General features: G+C 46.9%; 2 protein-coding genes across 2 annotated transcripts; one reads left to right on the plus strand and one right to left on the minus strand.

Moving 5' to 3' along the window:
• Positions 1-1,631: 1,631 nt before the first annotated feature.
• Positions 1,632-12,536, minus strand: ATP6V1B2 (ATPase H+ transporting V1 subunit B2). Its single transcript, XM_076359063.1, has 14 exons — positions 12,428-12,536; positions 9,596-9,651; positions 8,743-8,841; positions 8,005-8,098; positions 7,827-7,904; positions 7,167-7,306; positions 6,937-7,038; positions 6,453-6,550; positions 6,077-6,200; positions 5,487-5,637; positions 5,033-5,115; positions 4,839-4,943; positions 4,479-4,608; positions 1,632-4,360 (listed from the first exon to the last, which is right to left on the minus strand). The coding sequence occupies exons 1-14, from the start codon at positions 12,534-12,536 to the stop codon at positions 4,218-4,220; spliced, it is 1,512 nt and encodes a 503-aa protein (XP_076215178.1). The 3' UTR covers positions 1,632-4,217.
• Positions 12,537-18,433: 5,897 nt separating this feature from the next.
• SLC18A1 (solute carrier family 18 member A1) lies at positions 18,434-25,787 on the plus strand. Its single transcript, XM_076358744.1, has 15 exons — positions 18,434-18,557; positions 18,793-19,153; positions 19,828-19,886; positions 20,155-20,238; positions 20,521-20,613; positions 20,935-21,024; positions 21,974-22,017; positions 22,176-22,236; positions 22,371-22,466; positions 24,266-24,344; positions 24,469-24,520; positions 24,733-24,796; positions 24,900-25,019; positions 25,221-25,354; positions 25,674-25,787. The coding sequence occupies exons 1-15, from the start codon at positions 18,434-18,436 to the stop codon at positions 25,785-25,787; spliced, it is 1,575 nt and encodes a 524-aa protein (XP_076214859.1).
• The last annotated feature ends 686 nt before the right edge of the window (positions 25,788-26,473 follow it).

The raw sequence follows: 26,473 nt of genomic DNA on the forward strand, positions 1-26,473 counted from the left end.
CCCCGGGCCTCCGGCTGATGGGAGCTAAAGCTATTTTTGTCATTCCTCCCTTACAGGGCCCTGTGCCAGGCTCAGGCTGTTTGCTACCTGGGAGCTTCTAGTCTGTAGGACAGGCTCTGCTGCAACCTGGGGACCTGCCTGCGCACAGGGTGTCAGCGATGCCCTGCCTGTGTTGGCAGATGCGTTTTCTCCAGCAGCCAGGGAACACGAGCCAGGAGGAAGACGGAGATTTCTGCCCTGCTTCAAGTCTCCAGAGCTGGAGGAGAGCAGGCTCAGGCGTGCCCTGCCGTCCCGGCAGGAGTCACTGATGGTGAGGAGCAGCGTGGCACGGGCAGCGCAGCCGCTGCAGCCCAGCCGCTTGAGTGCATGAGTCCAGGGAACAGAGGGGACAGGTCAGAGCTGGATGTTGCTGCCAAACCTCTGCCAGATACATATGCCTCATTAAACCAGAAGTCCTAGAGGTTTAAATAGCAAGTAAGCCTGAATTAACTCCCCCAGAGAAGAGCTGAAGAGCCTCAGCAGGCTGGTTTTGTGCCTATAAGCACAACCTTCTCCCTTGACCTCACGAAGCCAAGCAAACCAGAACCAGCCCTACCCCTGGTCCCCACAAGCACCGTTCAAAAACTCAGTGCATTTGAAGTCAGTGGCATCCAAGCAGTCTAAGAAGCATCACTGCTGCTTCCAGTGGGACTGATAATTTCTGAAGCAGTTCTTGTGCACTGCTGTCTAAATATTTGGTTGAAAAAAAAGTTATTTCCAGGTGATACAGGGTCTGAAACAGCGTTGCCCTTCTGGACTGCAGCAACACGGCTGGTTCAGGAGCCAACATGTGGCAGCTCGCTCCATCCCCTCTCCGCTTGCTCCTGGCCGGGCGTGCAGTGCCACTGCGTGGCTGCCGTGCTCCATCCAGCACTGCGCTCGCCGCAGCCCAGCCGGCCTCTCCTCACGGCGCAGGCTGAGCACGCAGCTCCTGTGTGCTGCAGACAACAGCTATTTTATCCCCGGCACAAAGCCACCCTCGCTATTTATATTCAACCCAAACCTTTGTCTGGCCCCGGTGAGCCACGCTATCATTGACAGCTTGCCTGTGCGCCGGAGCCACTCACCAGCCTGCCCTGGGCCGCAGAATACATCTCATTCTTTCCCCTTTGCTCCCACCAGCTGCAAGTTAGTAGAGCTTAATCAGCATGAATATTCTTATAATTGCAGAATTCCTTTTGGTTTGCACCTTTCAGGAGCCACGTTGTCCATATGCAGATGCTTGCAGGTATCTCGTGAGAGGCAACTGCCTCGCTCCGCAGCACTCACCCACCCTCGGCAATGCTTGTTCAACCTTTGTCCCCAAAACCTATCACCTGCTGAAGGATTTCAGGAATTCACCAGACTTTGGAATTTCTTCTTACTCGTGTTTTCAAAACCTGCATTACTGAGCACCAACGGCTGCCATCTGTTCATAAAGTTATTCTTGTGCCCTAACCACGGCTCTTCCTCAAGACAAAGTGACTGTAACTGAGGGGGTAAATGGGTAGAAAAAGTCGAAAGAAGTTAGGACAAATTTCACAGCCATCAGACATGTTTTTAGCATACTAGATCCTCCTTCCTCCACCTTAAATGAACAGTCTTTCAAGCTCTGTGGGACAATCAAAGCCTTTATTAATACTGAGGATATGGGATTTGTTACAGTGTCTCTCCTGGTAAAAAACACTGCAGGAACCAGCTTGGACATTTAAATGAGGTTTAAAAAAAAGCTAATGTCTTTATCTACTTCAAGGACTTGTACTTCTGTACAAGAAACAGCTGAAATTAGTACAGCACAGTACAGCATTTAATAGAAGACCTGAGACAGCCTCGGGCTTTCCTCAGTCAGAACAAACTCTGGTTTAGAGAGACTGCGTCGGTGCAGCTCAGCACATCAGGGCACAACTCTCTAAAGATGAATAGCAAAACCAGCAGAAAGGAAAGGTGCTTTCTTCCCTCATTAAGTGACTGGTTTTGATGTGCACATTGTTCAGCAAAGGAAGGTATGTTTGGGTTTACCTCCGCTCTCTGGAGTACACCAGGAAGAGTCCCAGATCTCCCTGTTTCACGCTGTTCTCAGTCTCTCACCTTCACCAGCCATGCTGCACCCCCAAAGCAGGGAAACTCTTACAACAGGTAACTCATGGAGAGGGACCGACACCAGGAATTTAAGCAGTCATGCCCCAGGCTGTCTGCACAGAACACCTGAATGAAGCTAGGAGGCCCCCCCTCACCCTTAGCAGTACTGTTCATACAGAAAATTTAAAGTCAACATATGCCTAAGCTCATTTTCAAGAAGCCTTTTAAGGTTTCCTAACCTCCTCTAGTGCAAACTACCCGTTTCCACATGTGTCTCAACAGGTATCACATTACTCTCCAACATTCCTGCAGAGCCTTTCCCCATGACTGCACCACCCACCCACTCCACCGGCACAAAGCATTCAGTCCTGAAGCTGAAGGCCGAATCCCGATCAACAAAAGCGACCAGCTCTAGTAATAATGTGGGGGTGGCTCAAGTGGCCCTCACTGCACACCTAGAAATGGAAGCGAAAAGTGTTTTCAGCACATTATGAAGTAGTTTTATTCATGCAAACAGGATCCTCGGTGGCAAAGGACATCTTGGCCACTGCCGAAAGACCTGAAGTTGTTTTTAACCACAGAATCACAAAAGCTTCCATTTTGTTCAACACCTTCCATATTTAATTTATTTAGATATTCTCTACATTAAAGTATTGTCATGCCAACAGTTCCAGCCTCCCATCCCTACCTCAAGAAAAATAGACTTGACACAGCTTTAGGGTGGAAAGCACTGGAATAAAGTTGCTATTGCGTCCAAGTTACAGAGAACACTGAACAAACTATAGAAAGAACTGCACATAGGAGACGTCAGGGAAAGCTGGAATTAGTACGCTGTCGTTCGAGTCATGTTAGCACCTTCCTAGACAAGCACTGAAGGCGTTTAGAGAGGTGCAACATGCTTTGGTTAGCTAGACCAGAGCTTAGACTACATTAAACCTGGAAAAAAGCAAGTAAGCCTGCCAGGACTGGGCTCGGAGCCTCATCTGAACCAATTTGAAGAAAAACAACACTGAATTGACTAGCCAAGTTTGCAGTGTTTGGGAATGCTGAGCTCTCCTGGCTAGCCAAATCTGTGCCTGGAGTGCAAACCACAACAGTTTCAAACACGACTCGGGACCCAGTGCCACCTAGAGCATGCTTCATAACAGAATTCAAAATATCCATTCACACATTAAGTTGCTTTCTCCTGTTGCATTGCTTAGTACAAGACATACTTTAAAAGCTGACCTCCCACCAGTACAACTGTGTCAGGTGTAAGAGTTTTTCACATCTCAATCCCCTTCAGTAGCAGCACAAAGCCTTGAATTACCTACAGTTTTGCCCGCTGGGACACTACTGATCTCGGAATGCTTTAGCTGCTGTTTTGTGTCTCTGGCATTTCCAGAATTCAAAGAAAAAAAAGGGTAAGTACAAAACTTACTCTGCAAACTTCAATTTAAACCCTTTAATTCAGTAATTAAACCTTATCATGCTACCTTCAGGTAGCAACCCACTGGCCTGTGACCTCTGAAAAGACCCTTTGCTAGTGGAAAAGCACCTAGCGTGCCTACAGTGTCCTCAGTTCGTGCATACCTTTAAGAATCTTAAGCCATAGCTGAAAATCGGTGACTTGCATTTTTCAGAAAGGTATGTTGTCATGTACCACGCTTTCCACATATTAGCCTAGTCTTCAGGCACAACAGCAGGACAGCAGAGTGCCATCTGTTCTACCAGCAGCGTGGCAACTGCGTACGATCAGATTGAGCAGATGCTTTGGACAAAGAAGTCACATTTGCTCTTTCATGTTTTTTAAACCACGTGCTCCTGGTTTGAAAGCAAAGATTTGCAATTTCTGGTAATCCTCAGACATTCCCTTGAAATGTCTATAAAAGGTCCAGTTCAAAAAACAAGCTTCATGATAGCTATTGCACATTTGTAAGAGCTGGCCTAAATATTCTCCTGAAGATCCAGGCTTTGGAAGAAGGGATATTTTAAAAACTGGTATCAGTGTACATTGGAACACTGGCACAAATGTCACCTATTCTTGGTTTTAATTGTAAGGGCGACAAGTAAACACCAACACATGAAAAAAGAAAACAAACAGCATTTCACAGAGCAAGGAGTTGGAGATGAAGCTGTGGCTAGTGTTTTGCAGTCGAATCTCGAGGATAGAATTCAGCCAGTGTTGACTGAGGAATTCTCTTCAACATCTCCTTGGGGAAGATTCGCAAGAGCTGCCATCCAATGTCCAAGGTCTCGTAAACAGTGCGATTTTCATAAGGACCTGCAGAAAGCAACCACAGACTGAAACGTGGGGCAGGAAAGTGTCTCACCACCAGGGAGATCTGAGAACAAGACCCGGTGTTAACGCATGCTGTGATGTTCTTGAAACAGACGCTTACCCTGAGCAATGAAGTTCTTCTCAAACTTCTGCAGGAACTCCAGATAAAGAAGATCATCTGAGGTAAGAGCTTCCTCACCAACTACAGCCTTCATAGCCTGTACATCCTTTCCGATAGCATAGCAGGCATACTAGAAGGGATAGAAAGAGAAGTGCTTTTACCTTGATCATCCAGGTAACCGTTTCTGTTCAGACCCAAACAAAGGGTCTCAGCTTGATGACACTAAGCATTCAGCCAATGCTTTTAAATCCGCCTCAGGAGTGTTCTGGATCACAACTGTTTGGCATGCCCTTTACAGGCTGTTTAGTGAGCGGTATATTTGAAATACGCCTCTGCTTCTCTGAGGAGGTTTTTACATACCAGCTGGTTGGATACATCTGCATGATCCTTCCTGGTCATACCCTCTCCAATAGCTGACTTCATCAGTCGAGACAAGGAGGGCAAGACATTAATAGGTGGGTAAATCTGGAAGAAAGACATCCAAGAATTTCAACATTAATACCTCAAGAAGTACAGAGTAATCTTAAATATGTTCTAACCAGCGTGGTACACACCTGTCTGTTATGCAGCTGCCTATCCACGTAGATTTGTCCCTCAGTGATGTATCCAGTCAAGTCAGGAATAGGATGAGTAATATCTGTGGAAAAAATGGTTTGACAGGTTTCAGATCTTTTATATCTGTTCTAGCACTGATGCAGCAGCTTTTTGCAGTTAAATGACTCCTAGAGTAAGATGCCATCAGTTAGTATCCCCACATATCACTAAATGCTCTTATGCAAGGATTAGAGCTGGAGGCACTCCTTAGAGGGCTGGAGAATGGTCCTGAAGTCTGAAATGGGCAAAGCATTTCTATTAGCAATATAGACAGAGAAGGTAGCCAAGAACTGCAATATTCAAAACCTAAAGGCCGCAGGACCTCCTATCTTGCCGTGTGTCCAAAATAAGGCAGGTTGCTCTAAAGGAGTCCTTTAAAGTGCTATTTATTAGAAACACTTGAAGATAACTCACCATCATTGGGCATGGTAAGAATGGGAATCTGAGTAATGGAACCATTTCTGCCTTCCACACGCCCAGCACGCTCATATATAGTAGCCAAGTCAGTGTACATGTAACCTGGGAAGCCACGACGGCCTGGCACTTCCTCTCTAGCTGCCGAAACCTGAGGCAATCCAGGAGAAAGGTTTCCAAGAAATCAGATCACCCTCACAGACCTGCTGTCTCCCCTCATTAAGCTACACTAGTGACTTAAAAGTACCTCTTCCTGTAGGCAATACCAAATACAGCCCCACAAACCGCTGTTAAGAGAATTATGTCACCACAACCATGTATGACAAGACAAGATGTCAAGCCGAATCAAACTATAATATCAAATTGCTGAAGGCCACTAGTCAAGTTAAGTTTAGCTATCACAGAAGCAATAGCTGTTTGACTGCTGAACATAATCCTGGACAATCAACAAGTAACTAAAAGCCTCGCTGGCTATTTAAGAACATTGTAATGAATACTAACTGTAACAGCTTGAGCAGAAGTTTACATTCTCACTTTCTATTAGGAACCCTTTCTGCCAACACCCAGCACACGAGTTAATAAATGCGTACCTCTCGCAGAGCTTCAGCATAGGAGCTCATATCTGTCAGAATGACCAACACATGCTTCTCACACTGATATGCCAAGAACTCCGCTGTTGTTAGAGCTAGACGAGGTGTGATAATGCGTTCAATGCTGAAATAGAACAGTACGGCATTATTTATGACAAGTGCTTTAAAGCTGCAAGGTAACAGTTTGAAGTCACAAATACTTTAAAACCCTCTGAAAATCTGCTATGTGCACCGACTGGAGTACCAGCATTTCATATTCAACTTTGCTGCAAAATGTCAACATAAGTGACATCTGGCAGGACACCAGTAAGGCTTCAGCTTCCAGTTTACTTGTTCTTCTCAGCCTTTTCCCAACCAACATAGTGTAACTACTTACGTTGGATCATTGGCCAAATTCAGGAACAGACACACATTGTCCATGGACCCATTTTCCTCAAAGTCTGATTTGAAGAACCGAGCAGTTTCCATGTTCACCTAAATCACAATACTAAGGCATCAGTTCCAGACCAGATTTTAGGTTACTACATTTTGCATCATATTAAGGTCTAAACACCTCATTAATAATCCATAAGCAAAGCTCTCTATCATGAGGACTCCCGTACATTCCCAACAGAATGAGTTATTTCTAGAATTCCAGGCTAGAGATTTTAAGTTTAAGACACTTTATCCTATCAGACACACTTTGTGACAGTATTTCTGGCCATTTGGGATTTTCAGCCATTCAGCCAGCCAGTTTAGCACCATTTAGTTATATACACAAGACCTACTTAGAATACTTTCAAAAAACTAATGTTCAGCTACTCTCAGCATCGGCTTATTTATTACTCAAGCATCATTTTCCTCCAATAATACTGACTTACACCCATAGCAGCAAACACAATGGCAAAGTTTTCTTCACTGTAGTCCATCACATCTTTGGATTTCTTCACCAAGCCAGCTTGGCGACATATCTGAGCTGCAATCTAGGGAAAAAATGTTTCAGTTCATCTATATATTTGATGCTATTACACAGACCAGAATTTAACTTAGCTTACTTCTTAACACCAGTGGAATGCAAGCCACTGTTTAGAGAGTAGCTTTGAGTACTCACCTCATTGTGGGGCAAGCCAGCAGCTGAGAATATGGGGATTTTCTGCCCCCTGGCAATACTGTTCATACCATCTATAGCAGAAATGCCAGTCTGAATCATTTCTTCTGGATAAATACGACACTGGGGATTGATTGGCTGACCTGTTATATTTTTTAAGAGAACACATGTTATTCTATGTGCATGTTTGAAGCTTGATCAAACTACCACTGACCCTGAGCACTGACCTAAGGCTCATGTCAAAAGGTGCGAACCCCACCATTAGGCCTACAAATCTTTAGATGTGCCTGGTCAAACCTGAGCCTTTTGTAGATCCCAAGACTCTGGCATTCTGTGGTCATGTAAGTGGCAAGAGTGCTTTCAAGAAAAGCCTGTCAGGTTATTAGCTTTTTATCTTTGGAGGCTGTATAATTAAGATAGTCTACAAATACTTCAAAGAACAGCTTCCAAGCATTACAAAAACCAGTTATTTTCTGCTACCTCATGTCCCTGCACTTGTATAAATTTGATTTGAGTGTGATGCCACATCAACACTTAAAAGTAAGATTAAACTCCCCCTAACAGTTAGATCCTATGTTCAAAACCAAATCTATTGTAACATTCAGAAATCAGAAACACCAGATTTGTCTTTAACTCCATACCAGAAGTGGATTAAGAACATACCCATTATGTCAAGGAAATCTTCAGCCAAAACAATGGGGCCTCTGTCTATAGGTTTTCCTGATCCATTAAATACTCTGCCTACAAGAAACAGCAATAAAATCAAAATGTAAATTAATGTGAAGATAAGTTAACATGTGATAAGTCTGTTCATTCTTCAAAGCAATATGCAAGTACTTACCAAGCATATCCTCAGAGACAGGGGTTCGAAGAATATCCCCGGTAAACTCACAAGACGTTTTCTTAGCATCAATACCTGAAGTTCCTTCAAATACCTGTAAATATACCAGAAGAAAAAAAAGACACAGGAAAAAGGAGTTAAGTATTGTGCTTTACAAAATAACATACTAGAATGCTGCTTCACAGCTTGAGAACTTGATCAGCCACAGGGCAGAAAAGCAAGGCAGCCCTCTGCAAGAAAAGGATTTCAAGAGCCGCTTGCTAGTACAAAACATCACATAAAAACCTACTTTAAACAAAGTCCATGAAGTGTATCAGCAGCAACCAACAAACCCAGTGCCATTCCTTTGATCTCAAGTATTTCCCTTTGCCAGCAGGGTAAAGTTCTTCAGATAAGAAGAATTAATATTAACAAGAAACAGCTGCTTAGAAGAAATACCTGCATCCACATAGCATAGGAGTTGATCTTGAATCTAATACTGTATAATTACAGTACAACTCCTTTAATCTAGCAGCAAAGAAATCTACGGGGGGATGCAAATAAAAATGTCACTGTACTCCAGCTTTCCATCTTCTAAAATTGTTCATGCCCCTTGCACTTGGAATAAGTAGGTGACTTTTTTTTAATTTACAGTACCAAAAGAACATATCACAAGATAGATTTGACATGGCTCAGGCACATGCTAATTAATAAAATATTTTTCTGTTGCAACAAGAGACACTCCTTCCCTAGTCATACCTGAACCACAGCTTTGGAGCCACTGACTTCCAGAACCTGCCCACTTCTTCTTGTGCCATCAGGAAGAGTCAAGTGGACAATCTCTGCGTACCTAGGAAACTGAAGATGAGCAAGAAAGATGGTGGAAAGCATTAAAATCCAGAAGAACAGTCACGAAACAAAAGTTATCAGTTTCAAGCCAGCTTAAGCTTAGCAACTAATCAATTATTTTTAAAAATAATTTTATCAGAACAAAACTCATTCCAAGGCAATTAAAATTTATCAGGCTAAAGCCATTTTTACAGGGACTATACAACATTTGCTCAGAGTTGCAGGCTGCAGAAAGACCTGACAGAACCCATTCCAAAAACCCTAGCAGTCCTGAAATACTAATGGAAAGCTACGATGCAGCATTTGACAAGAAGAAAGAGCTGGCTTTTGCCTGTACATAGCATCAGTTGCTTGCCTTCAACAGTAACTTGCCAGTAATTTGAAAACAAGCCAAAAGTGTTTACAGTTCCCTTTTACAGGGCACTTATGCTTTGGTAGCAGAGGTCAAGAACAAAGTGAGTAGGTATGTTTCTGCATTCAAGTTTAGACAACATTTTGGGGATTTTGGTGAAACTGAAACATTGTTTCCTTTCTTTCCCCCAACAGTCTCAACAACTCTCCCTTTCTTCCAGGACACAGACAACTCCCCTTAGCTTTACAGCAATTTGCGTGTTCTCATTTATCTTAGCAGTCAGAAACATATCTTGTATTAAAATTGCTCAGTGGACCCATGAATTTCACAACAGCCGGATTTAACCTGTCACAGCTTTTCTTGTAAACTCTCCCTCAAAAAGCTTCATTCATTAAGAATCTGAGTCTTTACCTTAACCTGATCCAAGATAACCAGGGGACCATTCACACCCGACACAGTTTTATAAGCTGGAAGAAAGCAAGCCACAAGTCAGGTACTTCCTAGAACATCAGAAATATCCCACAAAGTTTTCAAAATTTCATTCCTATCACCAGTCTCAGGTCTGCAGATTTTGGGCCTGGCTCTGTACTGCTTTTATGTTTATTATGAGCTCTACAAGAAGGATTAGGTACTGAACTGTGCGGCCAGCATTTTTTGCTGCTACTTGCAAAGCACCTGAGGTAACATTAAGATATACGATATTGCCATTTTCTTGTCCATCACAGAAGTCTATACCCAGGGATAATTTGAATGCCATCAGAAACACCAATACATTGTAGAGTTGACATTTTAAGCTAAGAAAAATATACAGTTGCAAGATCTTTAAAAAGCAGGGATAACAACATCTAATCTGTGATAAAGAAGGTGTCACTGCAATTTATGTCCAACAAATCGTGAGAAGACCTTAATATCAATACTCAACTTCTAGGCTTTGTTTTTTTAACCACAGAGTGTCCTGCTCCATGACACTGAAACAGCTCATGTGAAAGCCTGTCCTTAACAAAGCAAACAGATGTCGTGCTCAAAAGCTGATCAGCAGAGCTTCTACAGTAAGTTGTGGGTTTCGGCACACTGCTAAGAGGAAACCTTATAATACCTTTCCTGTCTCCCATGAAAAGGTCAATGCACTATACTGTAAAAGGTTGAATTTCACCTTAGCCAAACTCCTCCTGCTCTTGAGTTGTCCTGGTTTAAACTTAAGGATTGACACCTGATAGAAGGCCACAGCTAGCCAGCTCATCAGAAGGCTCATGTCTTAAACATCAGCGGCTCAAGTACTACATACAAGCACTACAAGCTCAAGCACTACATACAACTTTCTGAGGTATCGCATGCCCAGAATTCATCACTCTGCTATCAGCCCAGTGGAAACGCTGTGAAGACGTAGTAAACAGTCCTCCTGCGCTGCTCTAAGGACACACTAGCATCCCAGCTAGAACCCAGCATCACTTGATCCACAGATAAAAGTAACATTGAGTCAAAGCTTTATCACGGTCACAAGGAGCAGTGACCAAGAGAGTGACTGTTAATCACTTATCCCTGGGACGGAAAAATGAGCAAGTGAAGCCATTTGCAGAACAGGAGAGACACCAGCAGCCGTTCTTGGTCACGCTACAAGGCAGAGGAAACAGGCTCTCGTGGTACTAGGAAAGATCACAAATTCCACCAGCACCAGGCCACAGGGAATCATCTGGCTTAGACACTTCAGTCTGCCCAGGTTTGACACGCTTACATGCGTTGTCTAGACTGTCAACAACGCGGTATTTACACTTAAGCAAACAGTTTGAACTGTTGCAATGTAATCTCTTAATCAGCAATAATCAAAACTGCATTAGATAAGGTTTGAGGGTCACTGGGTGTGTAAGATAGTCTAAGGCTGGAACTCCTACTTCTTAGTTTTAGTCTTGTCAAAATCCTGCTAAGCACCCTGAGACACAACATGTGTCCCTAAATTAGTCTAATCAAAAGCACAGGCTGGCCTGCTCCTTTCACCTGAGCAAGGAGAATTACACAGACATTATGCTATGAAGACTCTGCTTAGACTGCAAGTGCTTGCAGCACACTGTCCACAAGAAGTGGAAAACATTATCTTGAGCAAAGCCTTTCATCTCATGACTGTCTCATGAGCACTTCCTTCTCAGTCAACAGGAAAGGACTTACACTCCTTGCTTTGTCCACACGAATATATTTCCTTGACATCAATCAGCATCAATGCCCCTTGAAAGCAGCTTGCCACCGACTCAAAACTCCTGTTTCCCATAAGATCAACCAGTTCTATGACAAACCAAAAGCAACCGAAGTGTTTTTCATATCCAGCTTGCAAGCAACGTCAGTTTGGGCAAAAGCCAAACTCTACATAGAAAAACATTAATTGAATACAAAGTCCAACCATGGACATTGGCTCCAACCATGACAGAAGCCTCCACTCCAGAATAAAGCAGAGCAGTAGACTTGGGGGTGCAGGAATGGTAATGATCGATCTGGCTTTCAAACCAGACTGACATTTTCAAAGAAACCATTGCAGAGAAGCTTCCTGGCTACCACGTGGTAAGTACTCACGCTATTTAGGTGTACAGGTAGAGTCACTCATGGAATTACTACCTAGATCAAAAAAGAGGCCAGAAAAAAAACGCACCTTCAAACAACTTTGACTTTCCCCCTACTACACTGCAATAAAGGTCGTTTTATTTTTTTATACAAGGATATTGTATTTCCCCTTTTTCATCAGATTTCTCAACTTCATTTTAAAGGAGCAGAACCCACACCACCCCCCACAATTCACAGCAATTTTCAGTTCCTGCCAAAACGTAAGTTTTTCACGAAGGACACTGAAATGGCCTATGTTACCCAGCGGGGAAGAGCCTCGTGGCTCCAGCGTGACTAACTTAAGTACTTAGGCAGGACAAAGCCGTGAAAAGCACCGCTGCAGCACCCGGTGCAATCAGAAGCCCAGCTCGAGCGGGACAGCGGCCCGCAGCCCTCCAGAAGCCCCCGCGCACCTCCCGGCCAGCCCGGCGCCCGTGCCCGAAGGAGGGCCCGGGCGAAGCCGGCTCTGCTGCAAGCAGCGGCCCGGCCTGCCGGCCTCGCCCGCCCGCCGCCGGAGCTGCGGCCCGCCCGGCTCCGGGGCAGCCCGGCCTGCGTACGGCCCAGCGGGCTCTCGCCCCCGAGCAGGGCCCACCCTCCGCAGCGCCTCTGAGGCGTCCCGGGGAGCCCTCCCGCCGCCCCCCCGGGCCCCGCACTCACTGAGGCGCGGCTGGGAGAGGTAGTCGCGGGTGAGGGCCGCCACCTGCTCCCGCGGCCCGCCGGGCCCGGCGCCGTTCACCAGCCCGCGCACCGCCCGCACCGCCGCCATCTTCTCCGCCGCCCCGGCCCCGCCGCGCATGCGCTGATATAGCGCCGCCGCGCCGGGCCCCGCCCGCCGGGAGCGCCCCGGCACGGGGCGGGGGAGCGGCCGGAGCTGTCCGGGGTGCTGGGGGGGGCGCGGGGCGGGGGGCGAGGGAGGGGCGAGGGGAGAGGGGAGGAAAGGAGGAGGAGGAGGGGGAAAAGGGGAAAGGAAAAAGGAAGAAGGAAAAAAAGGAAAAGGAAAGGGAAAGGGAAAAGAAAAGGGGAAGGGGAAAGGGAAAGGGAAAGGAAAAGGAAAAGGAAAGGGAAAGGGAAAGGAGAAGGAGAAGGGGAAGGGGAAAGGGAAAGGGAAAGGGAAAGGGAAAGGGAAAGGGAAAGGGAAAGGGAAAGGAAAAGGGAAAGGGAAAGGAAAAGGAAAAGGAAAAGGAAAAGGAAAAGGAAAAGGAAAAGGGGAAAGGGAAAGGGAAGAGAAGAGACGAAAAAGGAAAGAGAAAAAGATAAAAAGAAAAAGAGAAAGAAAAAGGAAAAAGAGAAAAAGAGAAAAAGAGAAAAAGAGAAAAAGGAAAAGGAAGAAAAAGGGGAAAAAGGAAAGAAAGAAAGAAAGAAAGAAAGAAAGAAAGAGAGAGAGAGAGAGAGAGAAGAAGGAAGGGAGGGAGGGAGGGAGGGAGGGAGGAAATTAGTTAATGGATTGACAGAAGGGTTAAATGGCTGAGAAGACAAGAAAAGGAGTAATTCTGCTGCAAAAGGAAAGCAGAGCCCTGGCCTCCCACCCAGGAGATGACCCCCACACAGCTGTCCCCAGCCCTGGGCCAGGGGTGCGAGGGGCATTTGGGGCCCTCTCTGGCCCGGCTCGGCAGTGCTCCAGTAGAGGGGTTTGGTGTCCTTACACCTCAGCCATGATTTCATGGCTCTACTTCAATCTAAACCAGCACTTTGATCTAAGAGTGTAACGGTAGCTGCTTAGGGGAGATAGGAGGTAAGAAATAAAGTACGAACTGGCAATGAGACAGGGCTGCCAATGGCAACACCCCACTTGCACTGATGCCGCATACTCAAACATCAAGGGCTGACTGGTACAATTGTGTAAAGGACAGAATGAGAGCTGCCTTACCCCCTAAACCTTTAATTTAATAAAAAAAGATAGTGGGTTATTTGTAAACACCTTTTTCCAGGAAACCATTAGTCTGCCAACCTTCTAATTCCTTATAGGTTATGTATCTCTTCGTACATGTTAAATTTTAATAGTTGCTGTTTGTTCTCCTCCCCGCTTAGCAGCAAGATAGAATTATTTGGTGTTATAAAACAATATTCTATCTCTTTCTACATTAAAACTAGAAATACTTTGGGAGAATATGTTTTCAAAGAGATACTGGCAATTCTGTGCTTGTTTGGAGGAGCAACAAAGTTCCAAGGACTGGTGAGACTGATGGAAAAAAACTAAACAATCGCACAAGAAACTGGCTAAGAAGGGAGCAAACACAATAAATAACCCCCAGACAAAGGGACAATGCCGTCAAGTGGATTAAACACAAAACTGGAAGGCTTTGGCCAGGTTTCTGCTCTCCTTCTGATGCAACGTAACCTTGAGCACATTACCGAGCTCTCCTGTTTGTTAATAGCCAAAAGGACTTAACAAAATACAAACCAGCAGGACTCATTAAATGGCAGCCTCAAGAGTTACTTTGACCAGCACCACTTTGCAAACTGCCTCCACCTGCATTCAAAGCCTGGCTAAAAGGTGGCCCAGGGATGCAAATGCCAATTGCTCAAAACAGACCATTTTGTGTTCTAGATATTTTTATTCAGTCCCTAACTAGTCTTGCAGGCTGCGAAAATTTGCCTCGTGGACTAACAACAAAATAGCCTCTGAGAGGATGATGCAAATTCACCCACTGGAGAGCATAAGGCAACAGGCAGCGGCCACTTCCAGGGCAGCGGTTCCTGTGCGGGGTAATAGAAACCTTCTGGTAAAGGGAATATTAGCAGAGAGTGACTTTAAAGAAAAGTATGGTTTTACGGGTGCCTGTTCCAACCTGTGTTTACGCTGTCATGTTCACCCCACCCCAGGCTGGCGGTATTACATCTATAAGCCATTCGTCTCACGCTGGTTTGTAAAATGCTGCTCTGTGCGGGTACGCAGGAGCCCTCGCTGCACAGCGGATGTATTTCACTGTACCTTTGAGGTGAGTCAGCAGCAGAGAGCAATCTCGCCGAGCGAAGCCTGCTGTCGACTGAATTCACCAGAATTGCAATCAGCCTGCGGAGCCAGCGTGAGGTCTGCTATCAGCGATTTTTCAGGCCCACATCCTATGCTGGGTCTCGAGACAGCCCATAAATTCTCTTATACTTTTCATTACATCAGAAACGTTCACTATACTTTACTACCTCAATCTGGCCAGGAAGAAAATTGTAGTCATTTTTTTCTCGTAGGGTTATTGAAAGAAAAATTCATGGCAAATATTTATAATGGTTAAAACAAAAAAAATCTCAAAGAGAACTGCCTGGAAAAATCTGACAGACACATGGAAACGCTTCCAAAGCACATCTGAGTAAGCTTTCCCGTCATCTCTGCAAAACAAGTGACACGACTGCAATCTCCTTTGGCTGGTTAGGGCTGCCAAAAGAGACGGTGTCCTGACCTTGGGGCCTACAAAAGAACAAAGGTAATGGTAACTGCCTCCACATGCCCCTCCTCACCTGAAGGAGAATATTTTCTATCCAGAGCCCAAGGTACAGCCGAGCAATTCTGAGCTCCCTCAGTAGATGGTAGTGCTGCACTGCTCATCCTCTCTCTACTTTGCAGATATTTAGAAAGTAATTTCCAGGCCTAGCCATTCAATTCTCAGCTCATGGAACATATTTAAAGGCTTCAACTTCTGCACTAACGCACACCCAGGGAATTCCTTGGTAGGATGCACTCATCTCACGTTATTGGCAATAGTTTTTGGCCGTGCAGAAGCCAGATAAATGGCCTCAATGGCAGATTTACACGCCAACAGAGAAAAGGTTAATATCTTTAGGATTTATTTTCTTTCTCTGCGGTAAATCTCTGTATCCTGAATGAATGATGGTGTCAGTTTTGGTTTAAAAAAGAAGTCACGGAGCAAAGTGTCAAAAGTCTAAAAAAACAGAAAAGATGGAAGAAAAGAGATCACATTTTCAATGGCATTTGCAGTACCTGACCCATGCATGGGTAGAATTTTCCATCCAGCTTTGCTTATGAGAAACCGGCCTTGTTAGTCCAAGAAATATCTCCTTGTCCCTGGAGACAAAGCAGACAGTGTAACAGCGTAGGGAAAAGCTGTGGATAAAGCACCCCACTGCCAGCATCCTTCTGCGGGGAGGACACAAGGGCAGAACTCAGATGTGGAGGGACCACAACCTGTTTATAACCAGGGGAGAGGCGAGATTCCCCCATACCTCACAAAAATCATGGGCTGGATCAGTGCATTCTGGCCTTAAAAATATTTCCGTCTGCTATGAACGCTTATCATCACACTTACAATTTTGGAAATCCTGAAAAGCTGATCTACGTTGCGGACTAGGTGAAGGCAGCTTGTCAGCATCCTATGGAGAAGCCCACAGCCTGAAACTCAGTGACCTAAATACTTCTCTTTTATGTTTGAGGAAGAGCTTTCTTGTAGTTTATTTTCCTTCTAATGCTAAAAACATTCAGCACATAAAGGAAAAACCTGCCTGAGAAGGGATGCTTTGGAGGGAGCTCCTTGTACTATATCCTGCGGGAGAAGCAGCAACTCTGGTACTGCCTGCTGTGGGACGTGCAGCAGGCATGTGGGACATGTTGGACATGCAGCTCCTTTCCCTCCCTTTGCAGGCTGTAAAGCAATGCAGATCTCCCTGCAAAGCCTCCACACAGACCCTTTAGCAAAACCCCCCAGCTGCTGCCTTTTCGGCTGTGTATCCTGCAGAAGCCTCTCCCACCCACACAGCGAGTCCTTCTCTACTTGCTGGCTGATGCATCTCCTTCACCACGTGCCCAGCACACGCGGCAGCAGCGACACGCATGCATCAGCCCACGCACCGGCACCCGCTGCCAACGTCCACGGGCTCAACCCAGTAAACACACACGTACAGCCCACGGTGACGCGCAAACACGTGCAGAGGGAGCAGGGAAGAGCAACTGATGCGATGTCCCTCTTTCGTCAAATTGTGCTCCCTGAGTTTTGGAGTTAACCAAAAATCCCTGGGGTGCTGCAGGTCTCGTCAGTGAAATCTGCCTGGTTTTACCCCGGGATGTGTAACACGGAGTCACAGTTGGAACAAGGGCAGCCATACCAAGGACAAGCAGCATTAGGCAGCAAAAGAATGGCCATCAGTCACTGGACAGTAGTCCAAGACCTAGACTATTATGTATTTTATAAATGCATTTCCCAGGGCCATTTAACGATGCCAGCCTTGCCTCCCAGTAATGAATCCATTCGCTGCCACTCGGAACTACCTGCCAACGGGCAGAGCAGGCTTCCCCCATGGAGGAGAGAGCTGTGCAGTCCCAGGGTGGAGTGTTCAGTGTGCTCAGACCCAGACAAGAGTTAAGGTGCTCAGAGAGAGATAAGCGTTGATGAAAGCCTGGAGAGCGGGTGCCTCTGCTGCAGATAAACACTCCTGCCTCTCTCCTCATCCCCCTCAGCCCACCCCACCATCCTGCTCTGACGCAGAGGGAGCTGCAGGGCTGAATGAAACTTGTTTGAGGTTCCAATTAAATCTCCATGGAAGAGGGGCACTCATATCCTCTTCTGATAAAAGGTAATCATAAATCCTCCTGGAGCAGCGGCTGCAGACGACACCGCCTCCCGCAGCAGCAGCCGGCTCTTCGCACCAAGATGGGCTCCAGGGTAAGAGTGCATTTTCCTCTGCTCCATGCAACATGTTTGCATTGAGAAGGGGACAGGGTTTGTGGCTTGAGACATAAGGGCTACATTAGTCTACATGTCTTTATTGTCTATGCTTCCTTACTCATTCTCTCTCTCTAATTTTTATATATATATATGTATCTTCTCTTGCATTAATTCTATTATTTGGTCTTTGCTACTACTTGGAGGTACAGTGAGAAACCATCCCTGTTTCCCAACTAAATGACTTGTGTGGCACTCCTATTTGATGATAGAGCGTTTGGACAGTTTGCTTTTTTTAATTAAAAATTGATAAATATCATTGGCTGGAATTTCAGGAAACCACAGGAGTATCGGAAAGAGTGATAGTTTGGACTCAGCTCCATCCATTTTGCCACTTAGTCTCTGAAGTGCCTAGAAGCTATAAGAATGTAAATGGCTAATTGTTTGGTTGGTTTAGTGCAAATTTCTGATTGATATTTTCAGTGTGACCGAGCAAGCAATCTTCTCTAAGTCCATCTGAAGCTCTGATCTTAATCACGTATGTTAGGCTTTTAAGTCCTGTATCTTGCCATGACATTTCAATTAGGTCAAATGAAAAGACATGTAAGGTAAATGAATTTTCTTTGAGACCTAATTTAATCTCCAAAGAACAAACATGGAATAAAAGATGTAGAGATTACCACAGATAAGCTACTGGCTTGATCTGTGCTTTGAGTCTTTGGAAGAAGACTTAAATGATGCCTTGAAGCAGGTACAAGATGTCTCAGGAGAATGGAAATAGGTTAGAGTGCACTCCATCTGCAACTTTAAATGCAAGCTTGACAAAACCACGGTCTTTGATAGCAAATCTGGTGGTCCCAGCTCCTAGGGAAGAGCACCCAGCTCTTGGAGGACACAGACACTAAGTGACCTCAGGAGTTGCCTTCTCAAGGGAGAAGCCATGAGCTGTGGGAGGTTGTAACCCAGAGTGTTTTCTTTAAAGGTTATAGGAGACCTTCAGCCCTGAAAACCAGGAGCCAGCAGGACCCAAGCTGTGAGCTCCAGGCTCTCAGCCATGCCCCCGGCTGCCGAACATGTGCCCTGGCGATGGCTGGTGGCAGGCAGGGCGTCACGGAGGCTGGTGCTGGTGGTGGTGTTCGTTGCGCTGCTGCTGGACAACATGCTGCTGACAGTCGTGGGTACGGCGTGCGGCTCTCGCTGTGCTCTTCGGGTGCCGCCTCAGGGTTTGGGCTCCTCGGTCGGTCTCCGGATGATGCCGGCAGGGTCCTTGCACAGGGAGAGCTGTGGGGAGGGCTGGGTGCAGGGAGCTTGCAGGACACCAACATCTAGGCAGCACCATTCAGTTCAGCTGCGTGCCAAGCCAGAAAATGGAGTAAAATCACTAACTAATCCCTTCCCTGGCTTTTCTTCCAGTACCGATCGTCCCCACCTTCCTTTATACAACAGAATACGAAGGCACCAACAGCTCTGTTGCCCCAGCCCGGACTGAGCCAGCTCCTCCAGCCTTGAAGGCTCCTCCTTTCTCCTCCATGTTCTCCTATTTTGACAACAGCACGGTGACTGTCTCGGGCTCCATGAGCGCTGTGGACTTGGCAAACGGGACGGAGAGCAGCCACCCGCCGCAGCCCCTCGCCAGCAGCCCACCACTGCCGAGCGGCTGCCCAGAGGGCAAGGAGTTCCTCGCCAAGGAAAACATCCGCGTGGGGCTGCTGTTTGCCTCCAAGGCTCTCGTACAGCTGGTGACCAACCCATTCGTGGGTCTCCTGACCAACAGGTAGGTCAGAGACCTGGGTTTGTACCAGGGTGTAGCCCTTCGGGGACAGGCAGCTCCTGCCTGCTAATGAAATCACCATTAGCTGAGCAGTAAAGGTCTGTGCTGCAAATGTGCAGCCCCTGCAATCACGGAATTACAGGAACCGGTGGGTAAAATAGCAAGGGGGAGGATATATGCATCAAAATAAGCATGAATTTTACCTTTTCTAAAAGCCTACAAATGGCTTGCAGGTTTATATTACAACATAAGCCTCACTAATGCTCTTCTCAGGTGTGGACAGATGCTATTTAATACCAGTAGTCATCAAATAAACAAAGATTCCCACCCCGCTATGGATAGAATGTTGTTGTTCAGATTTTCTGCCCCTGAGTTTTAATTTGCCTTTGTCCCTAGCAGACACGCGTGAGGGGCGCTGGGCTCATCTCCACCCATGGTCTGGGTGGGCAGATGAGTTGGCAAAACAGAGCCGTGTCTCTGGGTGTGCTTTACAGTATTTTCTGGGGGCACTTAGACACTGGATACTTCCTTGAACAGCACGCATGGGCACATCCACACATTCAGGAGATGCTCACCAGCCCACAGAGATGTGTGTGTTAAGGCTGGGCAGCAAGACCAGATCTCAACCTGGAATGAGGAATCATCCCTGAGATGGTGCCTCTTTTTTCCCTTTCCAGGATAGGATACCACATCCCCATGTTCATCGGATTCATTATCATGTTCCTCTCCACAGTCAGTGAGTATCGCCCTTCAGTCTGCCCTTCATATACAGCAGCACAGGAGAAAATACTTCAGTCTGTGCCTGCACTGCTGTCCCTGTGCAGGAGAAAGGAGTGAGAGCAGAGCAACCGGTCTCAGAAATCGGTGACAAGAAAGCATGAGTGGCACCCAGCACCCTCCAGCACCCAAACTGGTGCAAGCTGGGGCCGCTGTTACCCTCTGCAGGGTTTTAATGCTCAGGCCGCAGTTCTGCCTGATGCCGTCTCTCTCTCCTTCCTCCGCAGTGTTTGCTTTCTCAGGCACCTACACCTTGCTGTTCATCGCCCGAGCCCTCCAAGGCATAGGGTCATCGTTCTCATCAGTCGCAGGTAAATGTTTTAGCTACACCTTAGTCTCTGCGTTAGCTCCCCTTGTCTGGGTTCAATTATCATCTCAGGAATGATCAGCAGCACAGACACACTCAGTGCCTTCCTCGGCTTCAAACTCCACCTCCTCGCTGCACCTGCCTGGCTGGTGCAGACGGTGCACCCACACAGCCCAGCCGGCAAGCAGATAAATCCCCCCAAAAGCCCAGGCTGCTTTCAGAGAGGAGCCCCACCACCACGGTACCAGTCAGCCTCACGTGGCCTCTGCTTTCTCTCTGCTCCCAGGCTTAGGCATGCTGGCCAGCGTGTACACGGACGACTTTGAGAGGGGCAACGCGATGGGGATTGCTCTTGGAGGCTTGGCCTTGGGTGTGCTGAGTAAGGAAACCTTGTTCCCAACGGGGTCTACATCAACGGCATCTCCAGAGCCTTGTCGGCCACCACCTATGGCTTCCACCTGCCTGGCTGTGCCCCTTCCCCGGCGGCATTCCACGGGCATGGCTGGCCTGTCCTCCTCCCTCCCTCTGCTCGCTCTCCACGACCACAGCCCACTGGACCCGACACCTTCTCTAGTATAACCCATCACCAAACACCCGCTGGGGGATTCAGAGAAAACCACAACAGCAGGAGCCGAGCGCTGCTGCCCGGGTGCTGGGGACGGTGGCACTGCCACTGTGTGACGCAGCCTTTCTCTTGCAGTCGGGGCCCCCTTTGGGAGCGTGATGTATGCCTTCGTGGGGAAATCATCTCCCTTCCTGGTCCTGGCGTTCCTCGCCCTCTTGGATGGAGGTGAGAAGACAAATGGTTTAATCCTACCAAAAAAAAACCATGTGAAAAGATTTAAATGCGGCTGTTTCGGGGAGAATCTCACAGGGCTTGTGTGAAGGAAGAGGCAGTTTAATACAACACGGGTGATATCACCGCACTGGTTATTCTGTCATTGCTAAATCATATGTTTTCTACCACCAGATGCATGACATAGCAATATAGTAAGAATTAGTCCTTCATTACTTAATAAACCCCTTGATTGCTTTAATGGCTTGAATAGCACATTCAGCAAAGCTCTTTGAACTGTGAGTTCTTTGTAAAAGGCACACTTGTCTGCAGCCTCTTCACCGTGCCACAAAGGAATTAGACTTTGCCAGCATAAATGGTGATCCTTGTTCTTCCTCTGATAGCTGTATTACAGATGCAGGCCACGGGAGCCTTCAGAGTGTAATGGCAAAGTTATAGATAGCAGAAATGTGCATTTTTAGTGGGAAGTATTAAGCTAATTAAATTATAGTCACAATTACCATCTTTGCCTAGATGTAATGCAAGACATCTTTAATGAAGCATGTAAGAGCTTTTGGAAAATGAAACGTAGGTCCCATACAGAAGAAACTTTCTTTTTTAATCCTATTCTTTTCCACATCTAATTTCTGTCATGCTCTAGTTGTGGCCCCCCAGCAGGCAGCTGGCAGTCTGATGGAGAGTATTTGCATATTTGACTGCTTCATGGGTTGACAAAACACTTCTAACACAGTCCACTTCAGGGAGTGTTGCTGCTCCCTCCTGTGAGAGCAGGGCTGGGACCCTCCTCTCCCTCTGCCCGCTTGAACAACGTCCCCAAACACAGTTACTGCATCCCCGGGGGCTCTGCCAATGAAAGGGGTCATGCTGAAGGAAAAGCCAAAGGGAAATGCGGATTGAAGTGATGCTGTCTCCAGAAGTAAGCTAACATCAGTTTTCTTCCCAGCTTTGCAGCTCTGCATACTGCAGCCCTCTAAGATCTCCCCCGAGGTGAGTACGGATGTGTGTGCATACGTGAGCCGGTGCCAGGCGGCGTGAACGAAGCGGGCGCTCCCCGGGGAGGAGGGCTGTGCGGGCACCGAGCCGAGGATGGGTGTGAATGCGCACGCGGCTCTCAGCCGACGTAACCCCCCTTTGCCATCCCGCAGAGCACCAAAGGCACGCCGGTGTTCACCCTGCTGCGAGACCCCTACATCCTGGTCGCTGCAGGTAAGGGCGGACGTCAGCATGCACCGCGCTCCTCTGTGCAGCTGCGTCTCCTGATTAAGGATTCACTCGTGCCTGCTTGAAACAGCAGCAGAAGGTGGCTGAAATAGAGCATTTCTCCCTTTTCTCCCCATCAGGAGCCCTCTGCTTCTCCAACATGGGGGTGGCCATGCTCGAGCCCACCTTGCCCATCTGGATGATGCAAACCATGTGCTCCCCAAAATGGCAGCTAGGTAGGTGTCATGCTTTGCAGCCTTCACCCCTGAACAGTTGCTTGATATAGTTCAGCTAGAACTGGTCCTGCTTTGGCCCTGCGAGATGGATTGAATAATCTCTTCTATCATTCTAAAAAAGAAGAAAACATATATCCTCACCCGCACAGAGTGAGTGATCCCAGGCTGCGTGCTGCTCCAATTTCAGCTGGAAATGTCCTTAGTGGTAGCTATACAATGTGCTTTTCTCTATTACTGAAAAAATTGTATAGAATCAGACTCCCGACAAGAGCAATAACAGTGGAAGAAAGGCTGTTTCGTGCACGGGAAGGCTGTTGAATCCTGTCTTCTGCAGGGCAGATAATGGTATCGTGCTGGGCTGAAATTGTGGCAGCCAGATGGGTTTTGCAGAGGCAGCTCTGAGTAAAACAAGGCCATTTAGAGAGTCCCAGGCAGGACAGGATGGTACATGCTAATTACCAGCTGCCTAGAAAATGTGATATGGAGATAACATTGTCTGTGTTTGCTACAAAAATAAAAACTAATTGTTATAAAACCCAATTGTCTGAGGAATGACCCGGGGGGGTGCCCCAGGCTACACTTAGATCCCAAATTGGATTACAGCCTGGGAGCAGGAGGGCTGAGAGAGCTCCTAATCGAGTTATCCTCTGGTCAGGCAGGAGCATCCGTCCTGATAAGAGCCTACGACACTTCTCATGAGCAAGTGACTGAGCAAGGTTGGGCGAGGGTAAAGCAGCATCCCAAGGCTTCTGGCAGTGGCGAGAAGGGACAGCGTAGCTGCCTGGTAACCACAAATGTCACAGGCTGAGAAATGCACTCAGGGCTGCTCCCATCACCACTGAACTCAAGGGGAACCTTTGAGGTGACTTCCCAGAGGTCAGTGGGCATCAAAGAAAATCCCAAATACATTCACTGGATTTTCAGGTACCTGAGATTTGAGAGTAGTTTGGATTTAGACACAATTCAACTGCAAGCCACCCATCTCACGAGCCATTATGAACTCAAGGCGCTTCTTTATTTGTATGCTTCGGTTTGCCCACTCCCATAATTCTGGGGAAAAAAAACAGAACAGCTTGGACTGAACCTGCAGGATTAACCGTGTTCTGCAGCTGTTAAAGAGAGGAGAGAAAATTAAACATAAATCAGTGTGTTTCAATAAGGAAGTTGTCTTAGTGAAATGGAGCTGATCAGTTTTATTTATAGTTGGCAGGAGAGTATATTAAAAATAAACAACTGGTAAATCAGCAAACAGTGCAAATATTTAATTTTGACTACAAAATGATCCCTAAGCTTTTTACTTAAGCAGTTATTTTATTCCTCTTTATTTAGTAAGTGGAAAGCAGAAGGCAAGGGGAGAAAGGTGGAAGAGGAAGAAACTATGACAGGAGAGAAGGACGAGTTTATTAAGGCAGAGGGGACAAAAAAGTTCTGCATTTAGCACAAGATCATTCACCCAGATCTTGTGGGTGATTCACTGTGCCTCAGTTTCCCCCGTCATCAATAAGCAAATGCGCTTTCTATGCCTCCCTCTGTCTTCATAGAGGGATCCGCACCCTTCTACAGGGCACGGAGCAACGGGGCAGGCAGCGCAGCCATGACACGGAGCAATGGCAGTGGAGGACATGGAGAAGCACCGTTGCATGGACAGGCACCCCCAGAGTGGGTGCTGGACGTTAGCTTGCCTTGCCTGGCTCACGATATTCTCCAAATGAGAGAGGCAGTTAGTGAAGTGAATAATTTTGCAATTCCCCTGTATTTGCTTGGGGATGACACACACTTTTTTATTCTCTCTCTCTCAGGGATGGCATTCCTCCCTGCCAGTATATCCTACCTCATCGGCACCAATCTCTTTGGGATTCTGGCTAACAAAATGGGCCGGTAAGTGGAACGTGAGAGTTTTCGGCTCAACCCAGCGCAGTCCTGCGCTTTCAGCATGAATTACGCTCGTGGTGTTGTGCGCACTGAGAACATCTGCCCTCTCCCAACTGCGGCCTCGTTGCAGGTGGCTGTGCTCCCTGATCGGCATGGCTGTGGTGGGAATTAGTCTCCTTTGTGTAAGTAGCGCAAGACAATTTCAAGACCTTTCTGTAGAAGAATCAGCAGGGGCAGTGTGGGCGGTAGTACTGAGATGGGGTTCCGTGCCTGGCAGTCAGTAGATGTTCAGTGGTTGCATGTGTGTATCGGTTTCACAGACCTATGTTACACCTCCACACCTCACACAGCAATTCTGGCCTCATTCATATACCCTCTCTCTCTCCTCTCAAAGGTACCTCTGGCCAAAAATATTTACGGGCTGATTGGCCCAAACAGTGGGCTTGGCTTTGCCATAGGTAAGCTGTCGGTGGCCAGGCTGTGCAACACAGCTCAAATGCAGCTCTCACCACTGCCCTCAGCGAAGGCGATGGCTGATCGGGTCCTTCTTGCTTTGGGCAGGAATGGTGGACTCCTCAATGATGCCTATCATGGGTTACCTCGTGGACCTTCGCCACACCTCTGTCTACGGCAATGTCTATGCCATAGCTGATGTCGCCTTCTGCATGGGCTTTGCGATTGGTATGGACGAACTCTTACCCATGGGATGACGCACTCAGTGTGTGTATCACTCGGTTTATCGCTCCTCCACCCAGCGTTCACTGCAAGCAACCGGCACTGAGTCTGCAACCCAGTCACTGTAGATTTATAGACCCCCTCCAAACTGGAAAGGCACCTTTTCCTCTCTGTCATCTTAGCCTTTTTTAACTTTTAAATTTGCAGGTCCATCCACAGGCGGTGCGATTGTACGAGCTATTGGGTTTCCCCGGCTGATGATCATCATTGGAGTTATCAATATTGCTTACGCTCCCCTCTGTTGGTACCTGCGCAACCCTACTGCTAAAGAGGAGAAGATTGTGAGTTTAAGTACACTTTATTCCCTTAAAGTATAGGGGATTGATAATCCAGAGATTTGCGGGGGGATTAGAATAAATTTGCCAGGGATTACGTCTTCTCTTTTGGGCTCTACTATGCCTTCAAAAAAGGGACAAAAAACTCAGACAATAAAACCAGAAAAGTTTAGAGCTACAGTCCTTTCCCTAACTCACAGCTTGTATTCCCTGGGCGAAAGTTGTTGGCTGCTCTGGCTTTGTCTAAATGTGGTAACGCTCCTGTTAACTATTCAAATTAATCACCATTTTTACTAAAGCATGATTTCTTCTCTCCTTTACCCAGGCAATCTTAAGCCAGGAGTGCCCCATGCAAACCAAAAGCTACACCACTCAGAAAACCCTGCGCGATTTCCCTCTCACAGATGACAGCGACGTGGAGGCAGAAAATGCGGAATAGCAAGTGCAAGGATGCGTGCCCTGTTTTGAAGCTACATTTACAGAACATGGATGTATTAGCACCCAAGAATAACCCAGCCTCCCCCAAGACTTGTGGACACAGGATGGACACAGGCCGTATCATTAGCCTGTTCTCTTGGCCATGCAATCCACAGCAGGGAGTAGAGACCCAGGATTTGGAGGCTCTATCCGTTTTAGTTAAGCCACTCATTTGCCGTGTGACTTCTAGGCAAGTTACCCAAACTTACGACATCTCATCTGTAAAAAAAAGTTACAAAGATAAGGAGAATCGTATCATCCTGTCCTGCAGAACAATACTGTCCTGGGCACAGCCCACCCATGCAGCAGGGGATAATATCAACATCTCTCCCAGATGAGTCCAGTGGCATTTGTTAATGTCTTTAAAGCGCTTACAGTTCTTGAAAGAAAAGCACTGGAGAGAACGAAAATGGAATCAGCGGCATCAGCTTTGGGAGATTTCTTTCTCCAGAATTCTGCTATATTCCCCAGCATGAAACCTTTCTGTAACAACAGGGCACTATCCATCTGTGTCACTGCCAGTCCGCCAATAAAGATGTCACTGTACCGCTACTGCGCTCCACGCTCCTCTGAAGACAGTTAAAAAAAGTGTTCATTGCTGTCTCGGTATAGCTTTATGTGTTGTGCTGTTTATGTGCTACTTATAGC

The sequence above is a fragment of the Aptenodytes patagonicus genome, chromosome 24 (genome assembly GCF_965638725.1).
Source record: "Aptenodytes patagonicus chromosome 24, bAptPat1.pri.cur, whole genome shotgun sequence".
Lineage (NCBI taxonomy): Eukaryota > Metazoa > Chordata > Aves > Sphenisciformes > Spheniscidae > Aptenodytes > Aptenodytes patagonicus.

Excerpts from the sequence above, each read along its gene's own strand:
- SLC18A1 (XM_076358744.1), top strand. The coding sequence starts at position 18,434 with ATGCCCCCGGCTGCCGAACATGTGCCCTGGCGATGGCTGGTGGCAGGC. Across the intron at positions 21,025-21,973 it reads CCTCGCCCTCTTGGATGGAG|CTTTGCAGCTCTGCATACTG; the intron begins GTGAGAAGACAA and ends TTTTCTTCCCAG. Across the intron at positions 25,020-25,220 it reads CTGCATGGGCTTTGCGATTG|GTCCATCCACAGGCGGTGCG; the intron begins GTATGGACGAAC and ends TTAAATTTGCAG.
- ATP6V1B2 (XM_076359063.1), bottom strand. The coding sequence starts at position 12,536 with ATGGCGGCGGTGCGGGCGGTGCGCGGGCTGGTGAACGGCGCCGGGCCC. Across the intron at positions 7,307-7,826 it reads AGATTTCCTTGACATAATGG|GTCAGCCAATCAATCCCCAG; the intron begins GTATGTTCTTAA and ends AAAATATAACAG. Across the intron at positions 4,944-5,032 it reads GGCAGCTGCATAACAGACAG|ATTTACCCACCTATTAATGT; the intron begins GTGTGTACCACG and ends TCTTTCTTCCAG.